The sequence below is a fragment of the Podarcis muralis genome, chromosome 7 (genome assembly GCF_964188315.1).
Source record: "Podarcis muralis chromosome 7, rPodMur119.hap1.1, whole genome shotgun sequence".
Classification (NCBI taxonomy): domain Eukaryota; kingdom Metazoa; phylum Chordata; class Lepidosauria; order Squamata; family Lacertidae; genus Podarcis; species Podarcis muralis.
The window spans coordinates 21985843-22006593 of record NC_135661.1 but is presented as its reverse complement, the minus strand read 5'-3'; the positions used below and the strand labels follow the sequence as shown (position 1 = coordinate 22006593).

Genomic DNA, 20751 nt, shown 5'->3' with positions numbered 1-20751 from the left:
AATCCAGCCCGTGGACGGTCCGGGAATCAGCGTGTTTTTACATGAGTAGAATGTGTCCTTTTATTTAAAATGCATCTCTGGGTTATTTGTGGGGCATAGGAATTTGTTCATTATTTTTTTCAAAATATAGTCCAGCCCCTCACAAGGTCTGAGGGACAGTGGACCAGCCCCCTGCTGAAAAAGTTTGCTGACCCCTGCACTAACCTTTCCCTGGAACCAATTTCTCCTCAAGCAGTGAGGCATCACATTCATTTATCTTCTTTTCTCTTCCTGTAGCTGCCACCGTGGAACTTGCGAAGAGGAACTTGCACAGCTCCCACTAAACTGGAGAACATGCCTCTGCCTTCCTCCCCTATGTACGCTGACCCTTATACACCAAATTCCCCTTCTTCGCACAAAGCAGGAGACCCCAACTTCCTTGAAGAGGTATTTTGCACTTTAAGTTGACAGTAGATCCCTTGAAAAGGTGCCCCAAAGTTTAACAAAGGAATCCCCAAATTGTGTGCTGTAAGGGAAAAGCCACCAGTGTGACATAAATTGAAATAAGTACAAGCTCCTTTGAGCTTAAATAAGTATTTATCTGTAGAAGAGCCATCCCCTCGCTTTTCTGCGTTAGTAACTTTTCTCGAAGTTCTGTTGGGAGATGAATTCCAACTGCATCTAGAGGGCCACAGGTTTCCCACCGGTTCCTTAAACAAAGCTTCATGAGAGGTAGAGTCAGACAGAATCTCATTCGAATAACCAGCTAAATATAGCCGCGTTTCCTTTTCCTTTGAAGTTCATGAAACACCATGGAAAGAGCTCCTTGGAGCAGCAGAATGGCTACCCAGCCATACCTGTGTCTGTCCCTGTCTCCCATAATCCTCTGGTGCAGAAGAAGAACTCCCAACCTCTGCCTGACAACCATTGGCAAGAGCAAACGCCTCAAAAGAGATGCAACATGCCTGGGTCCATTTTTAATTTCTCAGTGATGCCTTCTCCAGACACCGATTGTTTGACCTCAGTGAGTACAATCTAAATGGGAGTACTCCTTAGTACAGGTGTGGGGAACCTGTGGCCTTCCAGATGTTGCTGAACCACAACGACCATCATCCTTGGTTTTTGGCTATGATTGCTGAGGCTGATGGGAGTTGTAGTTCGGCAACATCTGGAGGGCCAGAGATTCCCCACACCTGCTTTAGTGTGTTTGGGTTTTGCTAACTCCTGGGTTACAGGTTATTAAGATTTCTTTTCTCTCTGGACTCCATCTGCGTTATTTAAGTGACGTTGCTAACACCAACTTTGTTTCTCCTCTCTTCTCCCTCCACCATTCAGAGCACCTTATCACGGGATGAATTTCTGACAACTTCCTTGCTGCATTCAGGTGAGTCCCAGGTTTCTTGGGCTGTCTCACAATACAATCCCAGCTCCAAGTACTCTAAAAAAAGGAATACATTGGGGTGGGGAACTTTTTTTCCTCCCGAGGAGCGCATTCCCACCTGGGCAACCATGTGAGCCACATGCCAGTGATGGGAGGGCAGAAGGAGCAAGGGAGCAGAGCAACAAACAAGCCATATGGTTTCTACGCATAAGAGGCAATTTTTGGAGCTCAAGGTAGCATTCAGGCCAGGCAAAAGCACACAGGGTGTGAAGCAAGGCCAGGAAGAGGTGTGGCTTGTGGCAAGGGGGTGTGGCTCAAGAGGTTGAGTGTCATGGGGAGAGTTCCCATGGCCAGACACAAGGCTCATCCACACTTCTATTTTCCTGCTGCTTTCCCCCAGGAAAACCTGCGGTTTAGCACTAAATCAGAACAAACCACAATCAGCTTTTCCAAGTTTGCCAGTTGTTCCGCTTTAATGCTAAAAAGTGGGTTTTATGGGAGAAAGCAGTGGGGCAAAGGCAAAACTGCTTGGACCTGTGCCAAGAAAACACGGGATAAGTGGAAAATCACTCAAACAAGCAGAAGTGTGGCCGAGTTCAGAGTGGCTATTTAGGCCCCTGCTTAAAACTTACCTATTTACATGCAGGTTTTACCTAAAGTGTGATCTCTGCTATGTTTAATGTATTAAGCTGATCTACTGATTTATTTATTTTTTTACTATATTTTGTTTTATGAATGTAATCTTACTGTGGATCTTGCCGTGACAATTTTCTCGTGGTGATGGTGGCGTAGAAATCCTTGCAAATAAACAAAACAACATAGTTTGGTTGGGTTTTAGAAAAAGGGCCACACACCAGTCAGTCCTAAAAAGATTCCACAGAGCAGAAAGGTTTCCAGAGCATGTCTAAAAACAAAAGGAGGAGGCAGCTTGGTCATCTCTTGGGAGGGAATTCCACAATTGTGGGATCTGTATCTGTCAGTCAAACATTTGCTAATGTCAGGCCAGAGGACAAGGTTTCCGATGCCCAGCTTGGGCCTCAAATAGGTTCATTTGCATGCAGGTTTAACTGTGGGTTAAACCACAGAGCCTAGGGCTTGCTAATCAGAAGGTTGGCGGTTCGAATCCCCGCGAAGGGGTGAGCTCCCATTGTTCAGTCCCAGCTCCTGCCAACCTAGCAGTTCAAAAGCACGTCAAAGTGCAAGTAGATAAATAGGTACCGCTCTGGCGGGAAGGTAAACAGCGTTTCCATGCGCTGCTCTGGTAGTCATGCTGGCCACATGACCTGGAAGCTGTACACAGGCTCCCTTGGCCAGTAAAGTGAGATGAGCGCCGCAACACGAGTCGTCCACGACTGGATCTAATGATCAGGGGTCCCTATACCTTTACCTTACTCCTTAATAGGCAGCTCCCCGTGTTTATGTCTAGATATTATGTCTAATTCCTGTGCTTCAATTTATCCACTGCCTCTATAGACGAAAGCCTCAGAACATACGACCTGCCTGACAGCGGACGAGAGCGCCTCGACTCTGCCTACCACGATTATGCCGAGCTCCAGAGTTTCCAGAGCGACTTCAGTTACGACAACATATGGGAGACCGAGGCGAAGGGCTCGGGTTCCCGACGGACGGTGCCAGTCTCTGACAACGAGATCTACCATTGCTGAAAGGGGGGAGGAGAGGACTTGAGACCTACCACTGCTTAAAAGGGGGTGGGGGTGATTTGAAGCACTGAGGGCAGCAACAGAGAGCTTCAGAAATAAACATGGCTGGCTGCCTCTCCTCTGGTCCTCATGCTTTTGTTGCTGGGGCAATGTAAGGATTGGAAAATTGAGCTCAAGGCTACCCAGGTTCCTCTTTTTTTTAAAAAAAGAAACAAAATGCTCCTCTGGAAGTAAGAAGTTTTTGTATCCTAGAGAAGGCAGTGGCCCTTCCTGTTACTTGTAGGCACACTTTCATGCTTTGATTTGTTCCTTCACTTCCTGTTGTGGTGCTATGAGAAACAGGTCTGGAAAAGGAGCCTGGGCTTTCAACGAGAGCATTCCACCCCCCATCCAATCCACTGTGCCTGCATTTGTGGACTTGCAGTTGGGACACTGGACTCTTGGTAATGGGTATGAAGAAAAGAATAATAATAATAAAAAACATCAGCCCTGCACTCCTCATTGTTGCAGCTGGTGGAGACCGAAGCCCACATTTTTGCATCTGACCAACGGATCTTGCCATTTTATGCAAGAAGAGGAAGAAGAAAAGTCACTTGCTAGCTGCGGCAATTTTCTTTTTTGGGGGGAGGGGGATGTGGCAAGAGAAGTATTATGAAAACAAGGGAACTGCTTAGTCTAAAATGAAGGTGTGCTGGTGAGTATATATAATTGAAAATGTTAAACTGCAACACCGGCAGATGTGTGCATCAGGGAATGGTACTGACAGCCACTTCCTATCCTCCTGATGCTTTAGTGCTTACCAGGGAAACCCATACCTCTGCCTTTTTGGAATAGCATGTTCCACAATAAGCAAGGAGGCCGTGCCTCCCTTGATCGTGTGCAGAATGTGCTTCATCCGCAACAGCCACCTGGGAAAGAAGAGGCAGAGCTAGTTCTTGCCTGCCTAAGACCCGTGTGGGTGGAAGACGCCCATCCAATGCCCAGGTGAATATGCGCTGTTCAAATGTTACACAGTTCACTGCTGGGTGCTGCACCTCCTGTGTGCCTGCAGCTTACAGAGTTGTGCCAGGACCTCTTGGTTTTTGCAGCACTGCAAGTGAGCAAATTTCAGAATAAAAGGTGGTGGTCACGTCTGGAGCACCTGTGCCAGCACTGAGGCAGATAGTCACAGTGGTCATGCAGGGAGAGGAATTGAGAAGGCGAGTGTTCTGGTACTCAGTTGAGAGGTTTCCTGGGCCTGGCATGGCCCCCCTGGAGCCTCGGGGAGGAGCCGTGTGTTGAGCAGCGATGGGGGACCACTCTGGCCTTCCTGGTGATGTTGAGATCACTGGGAGTTCTGTTTGCCCAACAGCATTTGGACAGTCCAAGCAGTTCCCCATCCTTGCTTTAGAAAAGAGTGCTTTTGCATCCAAAGGAGCTGGTGTGGGCTTGCATTTATCATTCATCCCAGGCTCCAGTACCAACCTGGTGGGACAGGCAAGCCCTGCGAGGCCACAAATCTTCAGATTCCAAATTCTGAAACCCACAGCAGGGACCTGCAACCAGTTAGGTCAAGTCTGCTTATATTATTATTTATTATAAATTGCATTTATACCCCACTGTTCCTTCAGGGAGTTCAGGGCATGCCATGCCTAGCCCCTCCTTTCATTGTCCTAGCAATCCTGAGCTTCAGTGGCCTTTGTGACTGAGTGAGGATTTGAACCTGGAACTCCCAGACCTTGGTCCAGCACTCTTAACAATTAAAACCTCACTGGATGATTTATTATGTTGTGGTGGTACCACATCAGGAAAGGGCCTGGTGTGTCTTCTTTACTTGAACTTTTTATATAAATAAATAAAAATAAATATTACTTTAAACAGACGGCAACCAGCGAAGTTTACATGTAGTTTTTTTTGTTTGATGTTTTATTTAATATGTAAACACGGGTGCCTTGGGGCAGTGGGAGAGACGGGAGGAAGAAATGCTATTCGATTGTGTGATTGTTGACAAAACTCTGTGGAGTGCTCCTGGAACTGCCTTGCATCTTTCCAGCTGGTCCAGAGTTACACCAACTTGGGGATGCTTGTTTCTGTACAGTATTTGAAACCGCAGGTCTCTTTTTTTTGTATTTTCAAGGAAGGGGTAGCTTTAGACCCAGTGAGAGTAGAAGGATTTTTTTTTAAAAAAATATTATTTTACAAAGCAGAAGTAGGAGCTCGTAAAAAGACGGTGGGTGTCAAAGCGTTCAGGGCTCAGACCACAGCTGCATTAGACCCATTTTCAAAGATTTTGCGGAGAGGTTGCGTTTGTGTGTTTGTATATGTGTGTGTGTGTGTATAAGGAGGGGCGAGGTATTGTAGCAAAGTTGCAAATGCAATGGATTTTACATGCTGTACAGTTCTCTTGACACTTTCTTGGAAGACCATACTGCTAATAAAGTTAATATATGTAACAGTTCATAGCTTTTTGCTCCTTAATTTAACTTGATTTCATGGAGAATGAGACTATTGGTGACTATGAGCAGTGGTACCAATTTTATGATGATAAGTCTTGGCCCCTGGACTGGCCCCATTAAAGGACCTTATGGTATATGCTAAAACATTTGAAACACCATGTTGAATCTCAAAGTACAGTACTTCCCAATTCAACTCACACCTGCAGTAGACCTAAATTTATGGCATGACATCATTAGAACTGGTTTGAGTTCCATCTCTCACATCTCCTATACAAATAAGTACAGGTGAGGCAATAGATTTCCCCAGAAATCAAAGGTGCACTGACTTGCTGGGGGAACCTAATATGCTGGGATTGTGTTTCCAGGTCACCTAGTTTTAGATTACTATCACTCCTGCAATCTGGCTTTTTGAAGGGTGGAGACAGATTTCAGGCACAGGCTGTAAAATAATGTATTTACTCAAGTCTAATGCGCCATCAAATCTAACATGCACCTTAATTTTCACAATGTAATTCAGCCAAAAAAGGGTGAGCATTAGATTCGAGTAAATATGGTACATCTTGCAGGAGCGTGTATTCAAACTTCAGTGCCCTTGATGTTAATACAGTAGTACAGTGGGATCTGAAACCAAATTTTGACACGCGTGCGTGCACACACACACACACACACACACACACACACACGTCAACATCTCATGTTCTGCATGGGTGATGCTGTTCTGGCTATGTAAGAAACACAGCACTTGCTGCCCCCATCCTGGAAATAAAGGAAATTGCTATCCAAAGGAATGGGTGTGGCTATGCAGATGAGGATCTGCTCAATTCCCAGCTTTTGCTCTTGAGTTCTATGGAGCCCTGTAAACAGACTGCAAGGGACGCAGGTGGCTCTGTGGTCTAAACCACAGGGCTTGCCGATCAGAAGGCAGGTGGTTCGGATCCTCTCAACGGGGTGAACTCCCGTTTTTCAGTCCCTGCTCCTGCCAACCTAGCAGTTTGAAAGCACGTCAAAGTAGCAAGTAGATAAATAGGTACCGCTTCGGTGGGAAGGTAAATGGCGTTTCCGTGTGCTGCTCTGGTTCGCCAGAAGTGGCTTAGTCATGCTGGCCACATGACCCGGAAGCTGTACGCTGGCTCCCTTGGCCAGTAAAGCGAGATGAGCGCCGCAACCCCAGAGTCCTCCATGACTGGACTTAACGGTCAGGGGTACCCTTTACCTTTACCTAAACAGACTGCAACTTGAGGTTCTTGCAATTTATGAGCCCTTCCACCGTAACTGCAGGCATTTTGCTAGTTCTGCCCCCCCCCAAAAAAAAAAATTAGGTACCCAGTTTTGGCGCCTTTCTATTGATGTAACTGGGCAACCCAATCCTAAGATCTAGGTATGCACCAGGGTCACCCTTTCCCCTACTTCTACTCTCAACTAGGGTTTCTGCTTCCCAAGCACATTTTTTAAAACCCACACACTTCCCTTCAGGCAAAGGTGGTTGTGTGACAAACACAGGGGTGTGTAGCTCTCTGCGGTGGCGAGTGAATACAGGAGCTGGTGGGGTGATGGGCAGGGCAACCAAATGGGTGGCAGAGCCAGGCAGCCACTGAAGGAAGAGCTTTTTCTGGCTTTCTCCTCAAATATAAGCAGATCATCAGTTTAAGACCCAGCTACTGAAGAGAACAGTTGGACACCTGGAAATTTCACAGTTCCAGGAGCCAGACTCAAACAGCTAGTTATACCTGTGGCTTTTGAATTCTGGGGAGAGACAGAGAGAGGATATTACAGGGAGTCAAATGAAATGAAATCAATGAACCTGACTCTATGGGGGTCAGGACTGCTGTGTTCTAGCTCTGGAAGTCATTGGTTTTCCATTGGTGGTCCATACGGTGGTACCTTGGGTTACAGACGCTTCAGGTTACAGACTCCACTAACCCAGAAATAGTACCTCAGGTTAAGAACTTTGCCTCAGGATGAGAACAGAAATCGTGCTGGCGGTGCGGCAGCAGCAGGAGGCCCCATTAGCTAAAGTGGTGCTTAAGAACGGTTTCAGGTTAAGAACGGACCTCCAGAACGAATTAAGTTCTTAACCCGAGGTACCACTGTACGTCTGAGGTAGCGAGCCTGTGCTTGGCCTGGCCTCCTTCAGCTGGGGGATCACAGAAGTTGGTGCTTCCAGGGTGGGATGAGGGAATTGCTTTATATAGGTCCATGGGCATAGCCAGGATTCATGTTGGGGGGGGGGGCAGAACCTCAGTTAGTTAAGCATTTTTTATTTATTTTCTTGATTTAGGGGCGGCAGCTGCCCTCTGCCCCCCTCCGGGCTATGCCTATGTATAGGTCGCAGCCACATTTAAAGCACATGCCTCCCCCCCCGCCCCCCGGAATCCTGGGAACTATAGTTTGTTATGGGTACTAGGAATTGCAGTTATGTGAGAGTTAAACTGCAGTTTCTTGGATTCTTTGGGGAATAACCACTTTACATGTGTGTTGTGGATAGGTGGTCAGAGTAAGATAGCATATCCTGAAGAAGGCTAGATTTGGGCAAGTCATGTGCTCTGCCACTGAGTGATCAGCCTCTCCCCAGACATGCTGTTGGAGGTGCCCTTAGCTTGAGACCCTTTGTATGTTAGGTGGGCTGCTCCAGCAGAGAACCATGGCCTTCCCTTAAGACACAGGAAAACAGGAAGCTGCCTTAAGCTGAATCGGGCTAATGATATTGCCTCAGTATTGTCTACATCAGGCTTCATTAACCTTGGCCCTCCAGATGTTTTTGGCCTACAACTCTCATGATCCCTAGCTAGCAGGACCAGTGGTCAGGGATGATGGGAATTGTAGTCTCAAAACATCTGGAGGGCCGAGGTTGAGGAAGCCTGGTCTACACTGACTGGCAGCAGCTCTCCAAGGTTTCAGGCAGGGGTCTTTCCCAGCTCTACCTGGGAGATGCCACTGCAGATTGAACCTGGATCCTTCTGCATGCAAAGTAGGCTCTGCCACTGAAGCGATGGTTCTTATGAAGCGCACCTCAGCTTTGCCAGTACGCTCCCCGTAGGACTGTAGCACAGCAAACACATTGAAACACCTCCCACATTTACTGAAGTGGTATTTGCAGCTTTGCCTTTGCAAGTCACAAATGAACTGACACCCCCACCCCACCCCTAAACAGATCAGGATTTAACCTCAAAAATTCAGAAAGGGAGAGACCCAAGGTTTGCTTCATTCTTCATTTCGTTTATGAATTGTTTCCCATAAAGCATCCATAAAAACATCAAAAATGAAAGCATATGCCCCCCCCCAATGTCCCCAAGGCCAATACAGAAACAAATTGTGGGGGAGGACTTCTGAACTATTGGGTTGGTTTTTTTAGTGGGATTCAATCCCATACTGGCAAATTCAGGTTGTGCAATTAGAGATACTTCGAAGCTGCTCTTATGCACCAACCCTCTTTGTGCAATAGAACAGACTTTTTGCCACAAGGAAAGTAATGGGGGAAGGCACAGCAAAGTGGGGGATGGTACTTGCTTTGGCACAACTTCATCTTACATCCCTGCAAACAAATCAGAACGAACACTCACTAAATAGCCAACATTGTCTAACTTCCCTACAAACAAATAAGGATGAATTCTCAGTAAACAGGTTGTCTGGAATCACCCTAGGATTTTTCATTTTTTTAAACCTCCACTTAAAAGGTTTCCTTTTTTACATGCATCATGTTAATTTCAGCTTGAATGCATATATATAGTTAATCCATAGACAGGAAGTGTCCTGGTGGCTCTTTGCATATCACCAACCTTCAGCATTACATTTCAGGGGCTCTTTGCAGAAAGAGGTTGCTGGCGTGGTCTGCGAGCTGAAACTTGGAGACAATGTTGACTGAAAAAGCACCTGTCTGACTTTTTCATTTGCTTGGCAGTAACACACGTCAGATGCTGGGTGAGGGCAGAGGCTGTGTAGGGCAGCCCAATACCCCCTTGACTACGGTCTCTAAATGCCGGCCAATTGCACTCATCTTGGCAGGCTTAGCACAGGGGAAAAAAGGCTTTCAATAAACTCATCAAGGTCATTGCTGGTGCAGCAGGAACAAGCTCTTGTTGTCAGTGCATAAGTACTGAAAAGGAAACAAACTGAAGCTAGCAGCAAAGCTGTACCTCGGGAGATGGATAATTTATTTTATTTTTTTAGCTCAAGGGTCACATTCCTTTTTGTTACAACTTTTAGGGGGGAGGGGGCACATGGCCATGGTGAGTGGACCCAGAGGCAAAAGTTGGTGGAGCAACGAAAGTGAATCTCTACACACACTGAACATGTACCCCTCTCATTCCTACATCCAGACAAACACGAGGCATGATGAGAGTTCAAGGACATATTTCAAGCCAGGGAAGAAAGACACTGGGAGGGTTCAAAGCAGAACTATTGAGGGCTGTGGCTTGGGGATGGTCCCAAGGGTCAGGTAGATAGTTCTGGGTGGCAACATGTGGCCCACCCACATCTGAGGTTCCTCATCCCTGCCCTACCTCTTCAGTCCATTTTTTTTTGGGGGGGGGGGAGATGCGGCTAGTGATTGTGCTGGGACTCTTGTGTGCCTGGAAGAGCAGCCCTCCACACTAGAAGCCCTTTCAGACCATATGCACATGGAGGGGGTGGTTCTCAGCAGATCAAGGGGTGGAGCCTAGTGAGGTAACAGTGGAGGCTAGTGACATCTGGTGACAATGGCACTTGGTGGGTCAGGGGTGGAGCCTGTTGGGATGAAAAAGACGCAAATGCCAAGCCACGACCCCTTTCAAGGCAATGAGCATTTCCCTTGAAATGCAAATAGCAGCTCCAGGGAGAAGATTTAGGAACACAGCTGCCTTAAATAGACCCATTTAGCTCAGTATTGACTGGCAGTGGCTCTCCAGTGTTTCAGACAGAGAGCATTCCCAATCTGGCCTGGGGCTGCTGAGGCTTGAACATGGGACCTTCTTCATGCAAACCATATGCTCTACCACTGAACTATGTCCCTTCCCTTAAGGCACAGGAACAATAAAAGCTGCCTTATACTTAATTAGATCATTGGCCCATCAAGTCTATAGTTAGCACTGGTTGGCAGAGGTTTTCCAGGGTTTCAGATGGGAGACAGTCATACCTGGAGATGGATTGAAGCAGGGACCACTGCCACTGAGCCATGGGCCCTCTTACTGGGGTAGAGGATGAAGGTGTTAAGCACTCCTTGTGGTTCTGGGACTGCTCAGGCTCCCCCCTGGCTGCTATTTTCACAACATAAAACAGCCACACTGATTGTGTCCGTAAATTAACTTCTCATCTATTTTGGGCCCAATATTTTTTACTTCTTCCCTTCCAGAGACAGAGATTAAAAGCTCTGAAATGCCAGAGAATTGCCAACCCTTCTTTGGAAGGTCGAGGGAGATAAAGAAGAAAAGCTATAGCTGTTGCTCCAACAAGCCAAGCAGAAACTCCTGGGTTTTTAATCTCCCATTTTTGGCTGTGGTTTCTGATACTCCGCTCACTCATTTTTCCCAGGGGCCCACATTTCATCTGGATCTGCTCATGAGGAGGGTGGCTGCTGCCTCGCCTCTGATGATAGCAATACTTTGCTCGCCTTCACTTCCCCATTGAGAACAAAGCAGCAATCATGCTAACTAAACGATGCCATTCGGATAAGATCTCTATGAAGACAGCCTGGGCTCTGTCTTCCTGATGCAGCGGGCTGTGTTGGACGCCCTCTGCTGCCTCCCCACCCTGGAGGGCCCAGTTGCAAAAAGAAACTGGAGGAATTCCAGGTGTCTGTAGCAATCTCACTTTAGACAGAGGCTGAGGCAGAGTTACAAGCTTCTTCTTTCTGCCATGATGCCAGTGCTACTGGTGCCTGTTGGGATTGGTAGGGCAGAAGGCAGGGACCCCAAATGTAGGGGGTACCAGAGCCAATGATAGGAGGAGCCAGAGCCAATCAGAGGCTGAGCTAACTAATTCTAGTTTTGCTCCCATCCTTCTCCTCCCTGCTGAGTTCTGCAAGGGGCAACATTGAGACTAAGGAAGAGGAAGACTGGGCATCCAGTTCCACCCACTGGATTGGATGCAAGTAGGAAGGCAGACAGGTGGAGGCTGGCTGAGGGCAAACTAAGTTTGGTGGGCAGTGCCCCAATTGCCCAAATATAGCAGCCTTCACTGCAACACACTAAGTAAAACCTTGCCTTAGCTTTCATTCTCCACTGACCTAAAAAGCCCAGGGAGGAGCTCAGAAGATGTGAAGCTCCTCTTTGAAAGCCAGCACATTCATGTGGTCACGACAAGTCATACTTTGCTTACCACGGCAGGTGAACCAAGTCAGTCAGTAGTTCACTCAGACATGTGTTTATCCAGTGAATGCAAAGTTGCCTCTCCAGGTTTACTCAGGCCTATCCATGTATGGATTTTAGGCAGGAATGTGCATGAACTGATTTTCTGATGACCACTTGTACATGTGTACATAGAGCCTAAATGCATATGTAACATCCGGTGGCAGAGCTTCATGCTCTGGCACCGGGGGGGGTGGGGGGTGGAGAGCAGGCTGGCGCGCATCCTGTGGGGGCGGGGCGCCCAGCACGGGGGGGGGGGGTGCAGCCACGATGGCACCCCACTGGGATTGTGCTGCCAGGGGCGGTGTGTTCCCCCCGCCCCTATTCCTCCGACAGTGGTAATATCCACAGGAGTCGCTAGTAAGCTGCAGAGTCCTAAACGGTCACTGACCAGCTCTCAAATTGTTGAAATATACATCTAAAATTACAAAGTTACCCAAGTGAGAGATGAGAGATGGCAGCCAAAGCATGGCATGATTTGAAAAAGTTTCCTTTACCAGGAAACGTTTACATGCACGTTCATTTGGCACTTTTTTGTATGCTGTAAACTTTCTTTTGTGTACACATATTTCTATTTTTCTATTTGGATTTTTGTTAACTTTTCACTTGCTGAATTTTTGGTTGATGCATAGAAGTTAAAGGGGCAGTGACAAACCTCAGGCCTGGAGGTTGAATGTGCACCACCCCCACCCACAATCTCTCTACTTGACCCTCAGTATTTTCCCAAGGCCTCACACTGTCTCCAGCCACATCGCTGATTAGCCTTGTTCCACACCCTCCTTGAATGTTTTTGCCTGCGTGGAATGTGTCCCTGAACTCTGATCATGCCTCTTGCTTGCCTGGATGGACGACAGAGTGGGGCTTGTGAGAGCGTGTGTGGAGTCCAGTTTACTACACAAAGGTGAAGTTTACATGTGTTGTTTCTGGCCCCACCAACCTCTGGCATGTGTCCCATGGAAAGTTGGTCAAAAGGAAATGTGGCCCTTGGGCTGAATAGGGCTCCTTGCCCTCCTTGCATTGAAGGCATAGAAGCAGTGCCCAAAGCTACATTGGCAACTCTAGGCAGAGGAGCAGAAAGGAAGCTGTGAAGGAACATCAGCTGAAGACAGAGGTGCCATTTCAGAGTAGCGGCTAAGCATCTGTGAAGGAGCCAATCCGTATTCCAAATCATGGTAACAATAGGATGGTTTTAGGCATCTCAAACCACCCTCCCAACCTCAGGCCCACCTCATCTCCAATATGGGGAAAATAAGAGAGACCTACCTTTTAAGATTGCTGTAAGCATTGCAGCAAGGTAATGTATGAAAAGTGCTTTCAACATTCAAAAGTACAATATGCATAAATGTTAAGCATCACGATGAAATCAATAATGCGTTTTTTTAAAGCATAATGGTGATGATTTACTAAACAGTTTTGGGCATGTGTTGGAATCTTGAAGATGACTAGAGCTTATTCAATCTTTCTTCCAAGCCTTAGAATGCTGGGGTTAATAATAATAATAATAATAATAATAATAATAATAATAATAATAATAACAACCCCAACACAGACAAGTAGTGGTATCTTTTATTGGCTCAACTTCTGTTGGCATAGGAATTTGCAAATGTTAAAGTTACACAGAACATTTCACCAGGCAGTATTGTTCGACTGGTAACTTTTCACCTACCCAACAAGCAAGGCCATTTACTAAGGCAAACATTTTTAGTAACTCCAACAGGAAGAGATTTGTGGCCTTCCACATCAATCACTGAACTCTTCAAAACAGTTTAAGAAAATCACACGCTGCTGTAATGTTCCAAGGATACAGCAGTTCTGCTCAATCTATTGTCTTTTGTAATAACCAAGGCTATAGATTCTGCCAAAAAATCCCCCTCCCATCACCTACTGCGAAAAGGACAGGAGGCTTAACACTGAAAGGTTGGACAGTGTGAATGTGCTGGTATTTTAAAACATAAAAATGTCAACTTTCTCTCTCCTACTTCGTATGGAAAATGTCTGGATGCCTCCTAGATAAAAGGATGTTGTGTTTAGGACATTCTTCTCATTACTTCAACCTAACCTTTTCCCTTCCTTTTCAACCTGTTGCTTCTGTCAGCAGATACGGTGAGCCATCTTTTCCTTCACTCTTCTTTTCCCACATTCACTTAAGAATATGTGGAAGCCACCAGTGTGAGCCTCTACCCTTCATCCTAACCTTCATATTCTCTTGATTAAAGGCATCAGTTCATTCAGAAAGACTTTCTAGAAGTGGTGCTGTCAGGGCAGAAATTGGGAGACCTAATTTTCAGTAGAACGTGCTCCAAATGCACCCCTCTGAAGCAATATACATTCATCACAGCTAAAATGATAGAGGTTCTGATGGACCATTCAAGCTAACATTCCGCAACTGCACCATTATCTCCTACGCCTCTGCCTCCTGGATTTGTTTTGGTAAACCATCCCTGAAACTTGCCTCCTTTCAACATTCTTCTCCAAAAAAGGATTGCACCTTCCAGTTGTCTCTTGGCCATCAGGTCTACCTCATGAGCAGCTGCCCAGCTAGCTAGCTAGCTACCAGATGTAGGCTGGGTTATTTATTTATAGCCCTCCTTCTCCCATGAGTTCAAGGTGAGTTACTGGCCAGGGACAGAAAGGTTTCAGTCTGGCACCTCCTTCTGGCACTAACAGTGGAACCAAACTCCAGTTTCTGTGGAAGCCTCCATCTTATCTTTCAAAACTCTTTGCCGTCTTACCAGTTGACGGTGGTTATACTAGTGAGTCCAACAGTCCAGGATAGACCAAGATGCCCCAAAGGTTGGTTCCCTGTCTCCAAAGAAGTACCGTGATATCCTTTCCAACTCATCTCCAAAGGACCACCAGCAATTGGATGGAATTGGCCTGTGTCCTGTTATGTTCCGTGCTGAGCTTCCGTGATGACCTGCCGCCTGAAGAAGCGGATGGCTGAGAGGGTGCCAAAGTTTGCTAGCAACACTGGAAGAGGAGGGAAAAAGAAGATGCATCCACAGTGCAGATGGATGTATCAAAGAAAGACAGGTTGTTACGCAAATCGTTTCCTTGTCTTCTTAGAATGCATGCACTGAAAGCACTATTATACCACTTTAACAGTCATGGCTTTCCCAAAGGATCCTGGGAAATGTAGTTTGTTAAGGGTGCTGGGAAGAATCACAGCAAAAGTTAACCCTAAGGTTTGAATCCAATGCTTGTCCTACTCTGAATAGACCCATTGAAGTTAATGATCATGCCTAATTTAGATCCATTAATTTCAATACCCTTTCTTGAGACCATTGTTTGTTTGTTTGTTTGTTTGTTTGTTTGTTTGTTTGCTTGCTTGCTTGCTGTAAGGACATAGGAACAAAAGAAGCTGCAACTTGTCTATATACCCTAGTGTTATCTACACTGACTGGCAGCTGCTCTCCAGGTTTTCTGACAGAGTTCGCTCCCAGCCTTACCTGGAGATGCCAGGCACTAAAGCTGGGACCTTCTGCATACAAAGCAGATGCTCTACCACTGAGCTGTAACCCCTCCCTTATGACACAGGGACATGGGGTGCTATCTTACACGAAGTCAAAACACTGGACCATCTAGCTCAATATTGTCTACACTGACTGGCAGCAGCTCTCAAGCAGAAGTTTCTCCTAGCCCTGCCTCAAGGTGCCAGGAATTGAAGCTGAGACCTTCTGCCTGCCAGGCAGATGCTCTAACACTGAGCTATGGCCAGTGGCACACTCTGCCTGGCCTGCTGGCTCTACTGAACCTCTGGGTAAGCCAACAGTCCAGCTTGCTGCTTCTCACCTTGAAAACCTCTTTTAATAAAATGTCAACATCTGGGCTGTGCCTAAATGGTTGCCCTCACCTTTCACAGGAGCATAGGAAGCTGCCATATATCAAATTATAGCATTGGTCCATCTAGCTCAGTATTGTCTACACTGAGTGGCAGCATCTCTCCAGGGCTTCAGACATGGAGCTTCTTCCAGCCCTACCAGGACTGAACCTGTGACCTTCTGCAAAGCAGGTGCTCTAACCACCAAGCTACAGCCCTTTCCCACCAGCCTCAAAGGATGTGACTTTCTCCCCAATTACCTGATCATCACCCAGCCCAAGCGCAGGCACAAGTTCAGCCACCTATCTCCCCATCTGCAGTTACCCAGCTTTGCACGCCCTGCACTAGGTGGAGTCATTATCTTCTCCCTTCCTCAGCCATCCCATATTGCCTAATACTGCCTTAAAGTCCTGGGGCTTAATTTTGACAGAGCACAGAATGTGTGTGGGGAGACTCTTGTTTCCAGCCATAGACAAGCAACCCTACTTCCCACCCACCCCATTCCTTGGTCAGGATTCCAGAGCCAGTGGAGAAAGGAAAATGAGAAGTAGTCATCTTTAAGCATAAGGAGGAATTAATTCAAATGAACTTGTGAGTTTGAAGGATGCACCTTCCAAAGAGGTTGCCCATTGTGCCTCTGTATGATGTAACACTCTGCCTTTGTCTCCTTTCAATCAGCCTCTGGGGAGGGCAGGTGACTCTGCCATTTCTTTTCACTGGATAGGCCCTGAAAAAGCAATCCCTCCCAATGCAGAGAGACAACAGACCTAGAGGAGCATTGCCATTGTGCCTCTGTAAGAGCCACTGTTCTGTGCCCTCTGCCTTCTAATCACAGTGATCTAGCCCCTTCTTTACAGGAAGTGCTGTTGGGTTGTTCAATCAGACCCAAATAACTGAATTCAGCAGAACTATCCCATCTCTGAGGAGGCTGCCCACTGCATTTCTGTATGAGTTACTTCTCTGGGCTGTCCCGTTTTGAATCAGGAGGCTTATTCAGGCCTGTGGCTACTGGAGAAAGTCACAGGTAATTCTGCGGGCAGGTACCGTATTTTTCGCTCTATAACACGCACCCGACCATAACATGCACGTAGTTTTTAGAGGAGGAAAATTCGTAGGCATGCCACCTGTAGGCATTCCCTCCATAACACGCACAGACATTTCCCCTTACTTTTTAGGAGGAAAAAAGTGAGTGTTATGATGCAAAAAATACGGTAATTTTTAACTGTACACACTCTAAAAATAAAGTTTCCTTCAGGTGTTAAGAATGAAGTTTGCCTCCCTTTCTGATGAGAGGAACAACTGGTTTAGAATAAAAAGTTGGGCCATTAAAGAAGGAGAAGGGGAGAGTAAAAAAATGGTTAAAGAAGAAAAGAGAGAGAGGCATCTCTCTGCATTAGTTCTGCTCTGTTCCAGAGCGGAACCAGTATGTTAACATTCCTGGCCTATCTCTGAGGCTTAAATCCACCCCCTTTCCAAATCCGCTAGGAGTTGTGCTTCTCCCACACAAAGCCCTTGGATACATTACCGATCTTCCAAGCATCCGGGGCCTGCAGATCAGAGCTCTTCACAGCCCACGAAGCAAACGCCATAAAGCCCAAGCACATGTCTCTTTGTGTAAAAACTGGCTGGAGGGGTCTTTCTGTGGCGGGGGAGAAGAAGAAGAACCAATACGGATGTTTCTCCTGGAAATGTTTATCCAGGAATCCTAGAGGATTGCCTCCCCCTATCACACTGGTACCATGAACAATTCAACTTTAAAGCATAAAGGCTTTTGACCTTTCAAATCCCTGCATGCTTTGCCTTTGATCCTCACAAAGGATTTTTCTTCTTTGGAAAAAAACAAATCCCCAGACATTGGCATGATGGTGATAGCAGTGGTGATTATATTTGGACCAGCTTCACAGCTGTCCTTCAAGCTGGGGTTTTAATTCCACCTCAGGGATTTTCAAATGATGCCTTTGGGAATGTCTATCAGTGAGAACTGTGCAACAGGAATACAAGGACTCCAGATGTTGTTGTACTACAACTCCCATGATTCCCAGCCAGCATGGACAAAGGCCAGGGATGATAGGCACTGTAGTCCAGCAACTTCTGGAGAGCACTGTGTTGGTTGTTCTTGCTATAATGTCTTTAAATTCCCAGTTGCTGCAGGAGTCCATTGCTTTCCACGTCCCTTTCTTCCTTTTTTACCTTCTTCCTCCTTTACCTTCCACCTGCCCTAATCTTGCAGCCTGCTCCTTTTGCTTGTGAACAAATTCAATTGCCACACCGGGATCACACCGCATGGAATGCAGTGCTGTATCTCCCTTGTCTATAACCCCATGCAGAGACGCAACAGGGAGCCTCCTTCATGGAGGGTGCTCCCAGCTCCCAGGCATCTTTAGTCCAGGGATAAGGGACCTGTGGCCCTCCAGATGTTGCTAGGCTACAACCCCCATCACCCCTGACCATTAGCTATGCTGGCTGGGGCAGAATTGACCTGGAGCACAATAACATCTGGTTTACTCATCTCTACAATAAATGAAAAAAGCCATCATAAAGCAAGTCTGAAAAATCTGAGAAAAAGAGGGAAGTAGTGGAATAACTACAGGCTGGTGAATGTGTCATGTTATTCATAAGAGAGTCAGCAGTACTAGTAAGCCAACCCTAATGTGCTCCCCGCCCCCGCCCCCCGCTTAACCTTGGACATTGGTTTACTCAGCTTCCACTGAAAAGAATCTTGCAAGAGAGTGCATTGTGTGTCTATATAATCAATATCCACCCCATACAGACAAAGCACATTTATATGGCATTTTAAAGGTCATGGCTTCCTCCCAAAGAACTGCAGTTTACCCCTCATAGAGCTACAATTCCCATCACCCTTAACAAATGACAGTTCTTGGGATTCTTTGGGGTAAGCCCTGTGCTTTAAACGTGCTTTACATTTATGGTCAGAGGAATGCCTGGCTAGCTTTCAAGCAAATAGATCAGAGACCTGTGTTCTAATCTTACCCATCCACTCCTTGCACTCTTTCTGTCTGTCTCCTGCAGAAGACCAAGTGTCGCAATAATGCTCAGTCTGCTTTGAGGCTCAGGACAAAGAACGACTTTCGAACATTCCAAGGTCAGTCTTTGTTTTACTTCTGAGAGGAGCTACTTTCAATCAGTTATGGGTGCTTGCAGATGACCCTTGAGCATTTTTGGAGCACTGTTTTCCTTTGGGGATACAGGACCACTCGACGGCCCAAGGTTGCAAGTCCAGTTTCAATGCACTCTTAGGTTGGGAGTGACTCAGCAGGGCTTATTTCTGAGTAAATACCCCTGAGACAGGGCTGCAAAGGTTTTAACCTCCAGGGTGTGTTGTAAAAAACAACAATGTCTTACAGCACTTTAATGAATTTATGATGGCATAAGCTTCCGTGGGCTAGAGTTCACTCCATCAGACGCAGCCGACTCTCTAGTCCTCAAATGTTTGTGCCATTGTAAATTTGTTGGTCTTTAAGGTGCTGCAATATTCTTTTGCTGTTTTCTCTGCAAGTGGTAAAACTCTCTGTGGGTTGATCTATTCTAGGTCATCAATTAAGGCTGGCTGGCTGATTAGTCACCACCAAGGCAAGAGGGCTTTATTCAAATAATGAGGTCACCATTTGGTTGAGTATATGAAATATACTCAAGGGGACGCGGGTGGCGCTGTGGGTAAAAGCCTCAGCGCCTAGGGCTTGCCGATCGAAAGGTCGACGGTTCGAATCCCCGCGGCGGGGTGCGCTCCCGTCGTTCGGTCCCAGCGCCTGCCAACCTAGCAGTTCGAAAGCACCCCTGGGTGCAAGTAGATAAATAGGGACCGCTTACAAGCGGGAAGGTAAACGGCGTTTCCGTGTACTGCACTGGCTCGCCAGATGCAGCTTGTCACGCTGGCCACGTGACCCAGAAGTGTCTGTGGACAGCGCTGGCCCCCGGCCTCTTGAGTGAGATGGGCACACAACCCTAGAGTCTGTCAAGACTGGCCCGTACGGGCAGGGGTACCTTTACCTTACTTTTATGAAATATCAATAGGTTGATGTATATATGCGTGTGTGCATCTATCTGTCATCTATCCTATCTATCTATCTATCATCTATCTATCATCTATCTATCTATCATCTATCTATCTATCTATCTATCTATCTATCTATCTATCTATCATCTATCATCTATCTATCTATCTATCATCTATCTATCTCTATCTATCTATCTATCATCTATCTATCTATCTATCTATCTATCTATCTATCTATCTATCTATCTATCTCTATCTATCTATCTATCATCTATCTATCTATCTATCTATCTATCTATCTATCTATCTATCTATCTTTTCGTTTCTAAGGAATTTAAATCTCCGCAGGAAAGTTATTTCATGTGTATCCACTATAACAGCCACAATTTAGCTGCTCTTGAACCCACAGCACAAAAGGGTTTGCCATACTTGTTTCCAAATGTTCTCATACTTTGGGCATTTCATGGTGCCTCTGGGTATGTTTGCTGCTGCCTTTTCACTTTAAAAAGAATGAAACCAACTTATGTTTTCAATAGAATGGACCTAAGGACAGAGGGCCTCTGAGGACATGCAGAGTGCACCTTCCCTTGAAGCTTGTGCTCCATAACCAAATGCTTAGGGTCATGCTGCTGCTGGGAACACATTTGTTTATTAAAAATGAAGATGCCAAGTGCCCAAATGACATCACCATGGAACTCTGCAACCAGTCCTTAGGTTAGGTCAGGTGGGGAATGTTTTTTTTCAGACTGAGGGTCATGCTTCTCTCTGGGCTACCTTTGGGGGGGGCAGGGGGGTCACCCACCAGTGGTGGGCGGGGGAAGTTTCTATGCACACTTATACAACACCATCCCTCTATCCATCCAGAAAGGAAAGAAGCATGATCAGAATACAAGGGTGCATTCCAGCCAGGCATGAACACACAAAGAAGGGTGCAAACGAGAGTCAGTAAGGGTGTGGCCTAAGGAGATGGAGTGGGGCTGGGGAGGAGGGTGCTCTGGGGAGAGTTCAAAGGTAGGGATGCCATACGTCTGGATTTCCCTGGACATTACCAGGATTTCAAAGGCAGAATTGACATCTGAGGGGAATTTCCAAAAGGATCTTAGGCAAGTCAATCAAAAAATCACTTCTTCTTTTTTTGGC

General features: G+C 46.4%; 2 protein-coding genes across 5 annotated transcripts in view; one reads left to right on the top strand and one right to left on the bottom strand.

Moving 5' to 3' along the window:
• PLEKHN1 (pleckstrin homology domain containing N1) overlaps positions 1-5458 on the top strand; it is a 58405-nt gene extending 52947 nt beyond the window's left edge. The window contains exons 13-16 of one of the 2 annotated variants that reach the window (XM_028740780.2): positions 277-426; positions 779-1003; positions 1315-1363; positions 2834-5458. In XM_028740780.2, coding sequence (XP_028596613.1) covers positions 277-426; positions 779-1003; positions 1315-1363; positions 2834-3024 — 615 coding nt within the window. In that variant the 3' untranslated portion in view covers positions 3025-5458. The remainder of the gene's footprint in view (positions 1-276; positions 427-778; positions 1004-1314; positions 1364-2833) is intronic. The other variant, XM_028740781.2, reaches the window with a different exon arrangement.
• PERM1 (PPARGC1 and ESRR induced regulator, muscle 1) overlaps positions 1-20751 on the bottom strand; it is a 101772-nt gene that overhangs the window by 16422 nt on the left and 64599 nt on the right. For 2 of the 3 annotated variants that reach the window (XM_028740786.2, XM_028740784.2), the window contains exons 3-4: positions 17122-17235; positions 13331-14746 (exon numbers count right to left, since the gene is read on the bottom strand). In XM_028740786.2, coding sequence (XP_028596619.2) covers positions 14664-14746; positions 17122-17235 — 197 coding nt within the window. In that variant the 3' untranslated portion in view covers positions 13331-14663. Of the gene's footprint in view, positions 1-13330; positions 14747-17121; positions 17236-20751 lie in introns of those variants that run through there. The other variant, XM_077931372.1, reaches the window with a different exon arrangement.